Source organism: Orycteropus afer, unplaced genomic scaffold (genome assembly GCF_000298275.1).
Source record: "Orycteropus afer afer isolate SDZICR_OR568_19922 unplaced genomic scaffold, OryAfe1.0 scaffold00575, whole genome shotgun sequence".
In the NCBI taxonomy this organism is placed as follows: Eukaryota; Metazoa; Chordata; class Mammalia; order Tubulidentata; family Orycteropodidae; genus Orycteropus; species Orycteropus afer.
Window position 1 is genome coordinate 936,890 of NW_006922162.1, and position 8,594 is coordinate 945,483.

An 8,594-nucleotide genomic window follows, 5' to 3' on the forward strand; every position below is an offset into this window, starting at 1 on the left:
CATTTATAATTTTTTTTTGGGTTTCTATACTGTTTTCCACAATGATTTACCGTATTACACTCCCACTAGCCGTAGATAAAATTCTGATCTAACCACATCCTTGCCAACATTTGCTGATTTCTTTTTTTTTTACATTATTGCAATTGTAGCAGTGGTGAAATGGTGTCTCATTGAATTTTTGATGCACATCTCTCTAATGGCCAAAGATAATGAAAATTTTTTCATGTGTTTGCTATTCACTTGAATATCTCTTTCAAGTATATTAAATTATATGGTGAAATGTCTGTTGATGTCCTTTCCTTATTTTTAAAAATATTTTATATTGATTTGAGTAAAAGTTTACAAATTGTTTTTGCATTCATCTGTTCATACATGTTTTGTTTCATGACATTAAATGCAGTACTCACCATGTAACACTACTCTTTCCACTTCCTTCCTGTGCTTACCATTTCCATTTGTCCTTCTTTCCTATTCAGTCCTGCCTTCTGAGCTTTTTGCCTAGGTAAATCCTGCCCTTTTGATCTCATATGGTTGATTGTTCTAAAGAGAGCTTACCTCCCTGGTTTTATCCTGTCTATTTGGGTGAAAGTTGAGCTACTGGGATGAGTTCAGTTCCAGGCTTGAAGGGTGGCTAGGGCCACAGGCTCAGAGTTCCACCGATCTCTATCCAACCGGTATTCCTGGTAGTTTTTATTATTTTGTGTTTTGTCCCACATTTTTCTTCCACTCTAAGATCTCCTTTGAGAGTGATTGGCAGTGGTAGCTGGGCACCATCTGGTTCTGGGCTCAGGGTTGTGGAGACTAAGTTTTGTGTGGTCCACTAGTCCTTTGGAATAATTGTTTCCATGAATATTTGTGTTTTTTTTCACTCTATTTTCCCTGGACAAAGAGAGACCAATAATTGCACTTTAGATGGCTACACACAAGTTTTTAAGACCCCCAGTTACTACTCACCAAAAGAACAATGTTTTTGTGGACTATGTCATCCCAATTGAACTTGATGTCCCCTGCCACTCTGGTCCTGAGCCCTCGTGCCTGGTGACTCATTTCCTCAAGGTGTTTGGTTATGACTAAGAAGATTTCATAACTTTGCCACCAGTTAACTCTGCTATATACATGGATATTTTTACAACTCATACAAAAATATATGTAGAAATGTCATCTGGCAAACATATATGGTTGTGGGTAGAGTCCCATTTGCCTACCTATACCTGGTCATCCTGGCTGTCTACCTATGCATTCACTCATAGATTAATGTTTGTAATTACTGATAATGCATGATTGTGTATGTAATAGGATTTGCACTTCTCCGCCTCTTCCTTTTCCTTAAGGATATTGTAATGGTCATCTCCCTTTTGTGTATTGCCTTTCACTTCACCTAAATTAATATGTGCCTGTTATCTAGATAACAATTTTCTGTCTTCTCCCCTCCCCTGCCTGGTAACCATCAAAGAATGTTTTGTTACATGTGTAAATCTTCCCCTGACTTTTTATAATAGTGGACTCAGACAGTATGTTCTCCAGGTTAATCCACATTATGGGGTGTTTCATGGGTTCTTAGTTGTTCTTTAATGTTGCATAGTATTCCATTTTGTGTTAGTGCCAAAAACCAGAAACCAAACTCAAGGCTATCAAGTCGGATCTGACTCATTGTGACCTCTCCTTGGGTTTCTGAGGTGATATCACTACAGAAGTAGATTGTCCAAACTTCCTTCCAAGGAGTGACTGATGGGTTTGAACTGCCAACTTTTTGGTTAGCAGTCAAATGCCTTAGGCATTACACCACCAAACTCCTTGTGTTAGTGCCATAGTTTGTTTATTCACTCATCTGTTGATTGGCACTTAGGTTGTTTCCATCTCTTTGCTATTGTGAATAAAGTTGCAGTAATCTTGGGTGTGCATGTATCTATTCATGTCTTGGTTCTCACTTCTCTAGGACGTAAACTAATAGTAAGATTTCTGTATCAAATGGTATTTCTGCTGCCAAATTTTTAAGGTAAGTAGACCAATGGCATTGTCTTTTTGGACTATATTATGACAACTGACTTTAGTGTCCCTGAGACTATGGTTCTAAGACCTCATGCCCTCAAGGTGCTTTATTGTGACTAAGAAACTTTCAGAACTTTATCCCTTGTATTCTCTACTACATTCATGGATATATTTACTCATGTATAGCAAGGATCGTGAGGCTGGCACCAAGACTGGGTAGTGTTTTGTTCTGGTGTGCATAGGGTCACTATGAGTCGGAGATGACTTGAGGCACCTAACAACAACTTATCTCTTCAGCTATAACATTAGTTTCTTTATATCTATTTTGTTCCTTTTTTATAATTTATTTTTTCATTTTTTTGTTGTTGAAACCACATACAGCAGAACATACAGAAATCCACCAATTTCTACAAGTAAAATTCAGTGACACTGATTGCATTCATCAAGTTGTGCAACCGCTCTTATCTACCTTTTCTGAATTGTTCTTCCCTCATTAACACAAATTGACTGTCCCTAAATTTCTTCACTATTCTTTCAAGTTACTATTGTCAGTTTGGTCCATTATAGACAGATTTTAAAAAGATCACCATGCTCAAGGTAGAATTCTTTACCAGTTAAACTCAATTGTTGTTTGATTTAAAGGGCATATTTTTGGTTTGAAGTCTACAGATTATCTCAGGGCAATAGTTTTGGGGGTACACCTAGCTTCTGTTACTCCAAAAATTCTGCATTCCATGAAAATTTGAAATTCTGTTCTGCATTTTCTCCCTTTTGATAAAAAATATTTTTGATCTTGGACTGTGGAAACAAATTCTTTAGAACTGCTATAACATACCTTGAAGTTTAGAAAAGGTGATGGCTTTGACCACAGCAGAAATAAAAATTTATTTTAATAAAAGTTACTACAACAAACAACAATAAAATTTGGAGATGTGACTCAAACTGGATGTAAATATTTGAAGTGTGAGAACATGACAAGGCTACTAGACCACCTTGCAAATTAATAAGAAGTAGGAATGATTTTTAAAAAGATAAAGATGGATGATTATGAAATGAGAATTTCATTTGGACGTTAACTTAACTTGGAGGAATAAAATTTCAATAATTTTGTAAGGATGTATTCAAAGATACCTGTAACATAAGAAATGAAAATTAAAGCAATAAGCTGCCACTTTATCCTCATTGAGATTGCATAACTGAGTAACATTAATAACAACGTATACAAAAGGATGTGAGAAATCTGGAACCCTCAGGAAGTGCCAGAGGGAGGGAAAACAGGTAAACACATTGTGTAGTGGAGTCTGCATTCACCTACAACACAGTCAGTCTCATTCTGGGTTTATATTCAAGAGAAACACATTCCTGCCAAAAGGTCTTGTAAAAAATGCAGGACACACAAGAGTGCATAAATATGAGAGGCACAGTGGGAGGGTTGCAGGGTAGGGAGGGAGGAGACTGGGTTAGGCCTGGACATGGCGAATGAGGAATAAAACTAAATGTATGCATTACGTTGAATGTAAAACAAACTCTTAAAAAAATTGGTTTTCATTGGGTTTTCAAGTCTGTAAATCTTTAAGGAAGTAGAATGCCTCATCTTTCTTCCATGGAGCACCTGGGTGTGAACCACTGAACCTTTGGTAGCAGCCTAATGCTTCAACCACTACCCCACCAGAGCAGCTCTATAAAGATTACAGCCTTGGAAGACTTATAGGGCAGGTCTACTCTGTTATGAGTTGGAATTGATGACAACAATGGGTACGTGTTATTACAATGTAGAGCTGTTTTTGTAACTTTTTTGTATCAATATTATGCTTGATATTGATTTATACTGATGATGCAGCTCTGATTCTTTATTTTAAACATTTTGCAATATTTACTGTATTAATCTTAATCATAAGTAATTATTTTTATTTCATTCTTCTATTAATGAACTTTGAATCTGTCTTAAAATCTTTTACTATTGAAAACACTGTTTTAATAGCTGTTCATATTCTTATCTCTCTAAAAGGAGCTCTGGAGACATAATGCCGAAGGCATTTGACTGTTAACCAGTAGGCTGGTGGTTCAAATCCACCAACCACTCCACGGAAGGAAGACTGGGCAATCTACTTCCATGAAGATTTACCACCTGGGAAACCCAAAGGGAATTGCTATGAATTGGAATTGACTCAATGGCAGTCAGTTTTATTATTTTTTTTCAAATCTCCCCAAGATATCACTTTGAAGACTAAGGTGCACCTAATTCAAGACATGCTATTTTCATGTCATATACCATGAAAGCTGGACAACAAATAAGGAAGACCAAAGAAGAGTTGATGCTTTGGAATAATGATGTTGGTGAAGAATACTGAAAATACCAGAAAAATGAACAAATCTGTTCTGGAGGAAGTGCAGCCAGAATGCTCCTTTGAAACGGGAATGGCCAAACTTCCTCTCACCTACTTTGGTCATGTTGAAGGGACCATACCCTAAAGAAGGTTATCATGCTTGATAAAGTGGAGGGTCAGCAAAAAAGGGTAAGACCCTCAATAAGATGGATTGATACAGTGGCTGCAACGATGGGCTCAAGTATAGCAAGGATTGTGAGGATGGTGCACAATGGGGCCGTGTTTGGTTCTGTGGTACTTAGGGTCGCTATGAGTGGAAACTGACTCCACAGCACCTAAAAACATACTCATCACCTAAGGCACATGTGTGAGAATGTCTATAAAGTGGAGATATTTTGAATAGGTGACTGCTGAATTTTAAATTGTGCATATCTTCACCTTTATGTAATCATGTCAAATTATTCTCCAAAGTGTTTGGCTAAAATGCTCCTAAACCACAATAGAAGTTGAAACAAGCTATTTATAAAGTTAAATGATCTTAAGCTAAAATGGCCTAATTTGGGTCTGACTGTATATTATTACATTGTTTAAGGATTTTTTTGTATATTTGTAATGTTGTTGTTGTTGTTGTTATTTGCCGTCGAGTAGGCCCGACTCATAGCTACCCCTCCTTGGGTTTCCGAGGCAGTATCACTACGGAAGTAGGATTGCCCAACCTTCCTTCTGAGGAGTGGCTGGTGGGTTTGAACCACCAGCCTTCTGGTTAGCAGTCAAGTGCCTTAGGCAGTATGCTACCAGAGCTCCCATATTTGTAATAGCAGAGTAATAATAATTGAGATTAACAAGAATACCTCCCCCAAAGATAATATAAAATAAAACATTGAAGTTGTACTCAACTTGTATCTCTGTTATGAGCTGGAGGACTCCATTGCGACAAATGAATGCCAAAGCACATGGGCCTGTATGCTTTTCCTTTCAAACTTGGTATCATATTTCAACAAAACGTCATAGGGATTGAGTTGACTATGACTGATATGAAAATTGAGACTTGCCACTTCTCTAGAGAGGACCAATTTAGACATGCTTTATTTCACAGCTGCAAAACCTTCTTATCATCTTCTTCAGAGCCCCTACTACTTCTTTGTTCCTCAGACTGTAGATGAGGGGATTGAGCATGGGGGTCACCATGGTGCCCAAAACAGCAACAATCTGGTCTTGTTCAGGTGTATGAGAAGAGCTGGGTGTCATGTAGATGAAGATGGCCTGACCAAAAAAGAGACTCACTACAGTCAGGTGGGAAGAGCAGGTGGCCAGGGCTTTGTTCTTCCCCATTTGGGAGTTCATCCTCAGGACAGTGAGGGAGATGAGGGTGTAGGATGACAGAATGAGAAGAAATGGGGCTAGGAGAAACAAAATGGTGGTCACAAGTTTCACCATCTCGTAGGCTGATTTGTCCACACAAGATAGTCTCAAGATAGCAGGCATCTCACAAAAATAGTGATTAATCTCCCTAGAGCTACAGATAGGGAAATGCATTGGGTAGATGGTATGGACAAGAGCTGTAAGAGCTCCTCCTATCCAGGCCGCAGCAGCCATCTGCAAACAGACCTGGGGACTCATGAGCACTGTGTATCTCAGGGGGTTACAGACAGCCACATAGCGGTCATAGGCCATAAGGGTCAGCAGGACACACTCAGCAATCCCAAGGGTGAGAAAGAAAAACAGCTGAGTTGCACAAGCAAAATAGGAAATGTTCTTCTTCCCTGTGAAGTAGTTGGTTACTGTCTTGGGGACTGTGCTGGAAATATAGGCCAGGTCAATGAGGGAGAGTTGGCTGAGCAGGAAGTACATTGGAGTGTGGAGGCAAGAGTCCAACCAGATGAGGAGGATCAGGAGGGCATTTCCAGCAAAGGCAATGGTGTAGATGAGGAGGACGATAAGGATGAGAAGGTAGGGATACCTGAACCCTGGAAATAACCCCAGGAGGATGAAATCAGTTGAGCTGTCATTATTTTGGTCCATGTTTTTATTCAAATGTCCCAGCTGAACAGAAAACCTATAGAAGCAAAATAACACAACAGTAATTATGGTGCTTTATTAAAATAATTTTTTAAAGTTTTTATTGTGAGTTGGGTAAAAGTTTACAGAGTAAATTGGTTTTCCATTCAACAATTCATACATGATTTTGGTTCATGACATTGCTTGCAGTCCTCACAATGTAAAAGCACTCAACAATTTTCTCTCTATGTTTACTGTTTCTGTTTGTCCTATCCCTTCCTGCCTTCTGAGTTCTGTACCTGGGCAAATGCTCACCTTTTGATCTCATATGGTTGGTTGTTCTCATGAGCGTGTACCTCCTTGATGTTATTGTTCACTTTATAGGCCTGCCAATTGTTTGGCTGAAAAGTTGAGCCACAGGGAGGAGTTTGGCTCCAGGCTTGAAGGGTGTGTAGGGGCCATAGTCTCAGGGGTTCCATCAGTCTCTATCAGATAAGTAAGTCTGGTCTTTTTTTTTTTTTTTCCCCAGTTTTGTTCCACAGTTTTCTCCCACTCTTTCCAGGACCTTCTATTATGATCCCTTTCAGAGAGCTTGACTGGGTAGCTGGAAACCATCTAGTTCTTTTGGTTTCAGGGACATAAAGGCTGGGTTAGCGTAGTCCATTAGTCCTTTGGATTAATTGTTTTCTTGCCTTTTTAATTTTCTTCACTCTTCTTTTCTCCTGATGGGCAAAGCCAGTAGTTGCACCTTAGATGCAAGCTTTTAAGACCCCAGTTGCTACTCACCTAAGTAGGACGTAGAATATTGTCTTTGAGAACTATTTTATGCCAAATTACCTTGATATTCCCTGAGACTATGGTCCTGAGCCCCCAGGCTCAGTTACTCATTCACACAAGGTGTTTGGCTATGACTAAGAAGTGTTCATAACTTTGCCAACACCCTCACCTCATGTATTTTTATCACCAGAAATAAAAACTATATATACTTTTGTAAAATAAGAGTTTGAAAAATGTCCTGTTGAATCAAATCAATACACTTAGGACTACAGTTATGTTTATTTGGTTAAAAAAATTAATCCTTTTATAAAAGACAATATATGATTTTATCTTCCTACCTGGGTTTTCATACATACTTGGAATTTCTTTTTACTTTTGGCATATTTTCTGTCTTACATTGGCTGTGTGGAAAGCACTATGCTAATCAGCTCCCATATAGCATTTTTTAAGAATCTCTTGAGGAACTCCCAACTAGACTCCAGAGACCTACAGTGTTAGGGAAATTCCATGTGAGGAAGGCTGTTATTTCTCAGTTATACCGACCTTCATAATTAATATATTTTTAGCTTTTGTTTTCTGCTATGGTTTCTGTTTCTCTAGTTCAATTTTCTCCTGAACTAACCCAATGACCTCTTGATTCAAAAAAATGTGTCCTGAGTCACAGAAGTAATCTTCTTTTCAATTAAAGTTCTGGGTTGTCCACTATTGCCTACAGAACAAAACCAAAATTTGTGTAAATGGTTTTACAGTCTTGTCCTTGGAGGAGAATATGCCAAGGAAAATATACCATTTTCTCTCTCAGTTGTATGAAATCATATATTCATAAGGTTTTCTCCTCAAACTCAGAAGTGATTGGTTTTTTCTCAGCTAATACTCTCCTTTTTAGGGTTTAGCAGTCAGAATTTTTGCTTACATTGCCAATAATAAAATAAATACTTTTCCTCATTTAAGTGGAATACTGCATGCTATTCTAAACATTTCATCTTTATTTATCTCCTTTAATTGAAGGAAGAAAAATTAAAATATACAGTCCAGCATCCAATAAAATGTGAACAGAGTTCTCAGTGACTGTTTTAAGACTAAAGTTTCTATAATCTGATACAAGCACCATGTTTTCTGTTAGATATACTGTAATTCTTGGAAGGGGTTTTTTGCTTTTGGGAGGGCCCCTACTTTTGATATTTCTCAGTCACCATCCTTGTTGGCACGTGTATACTTCCTCTTAATGAAGTTTTACTTTTCTTTGAGAAGAGAAATAAAGGGAAAAATTTTTGAAAATAGGGGCCCATAAAGCTAAAATATTATATGCAAAATGAATCAGTGTTAAGAAAAATAGTATCATTGACTATGGAAGACTTATGGAATTTTATTCTGGAAATGAAAAGTGGAGAAAAAAATGACAAATTTGTATGCTATAACCAAGGCAAACAACTTAGCACACTCTTCATATTTAAAATTAAAGAGTAGGACTGTTTGATCTCCAAGGTAATTTCCAACCTTCTT

General features: G+C 37.9%; 1 protein-coding gene across 1 annotated transcript; it reads right to left on the reverse strand.

Annotated features, from left to right (window-relative positions):
- Positions 1–1,397: 1,397 nt before the first annotated feature.
- On the reverse strand, positions 1,398–6,338 carry LOC103210230 (olfactory receptor 2T27-like). Its single transcript, XM_007956153.2, has 2 exons — positions 5,422–6,338; positions 1,398–1,416 (listed from the first exon to the last, which is right to left on the reverse strand). The coding sequence occupies exons 1-2, from the start codon at positions 6,336–6,338 to the stop codon at positions 1,398–1,400; spliced, it is 936 nt and encodes a 311-aa protein (XP_007954344.2).
- Between the last annotated feature and the right edge of the window lie 2,256 nt (positions 6,339–8,594).

Bases quoted from the DNA above. Each gene is read 5' to 3' on its own strand.
- LOC103210230 (XM_007956153.2), bottom strand. From the start codon at position 6,338: ATGGACCAAAATAATGACAGCTCAACTGATTTCATCCTCCTGGGGTTA.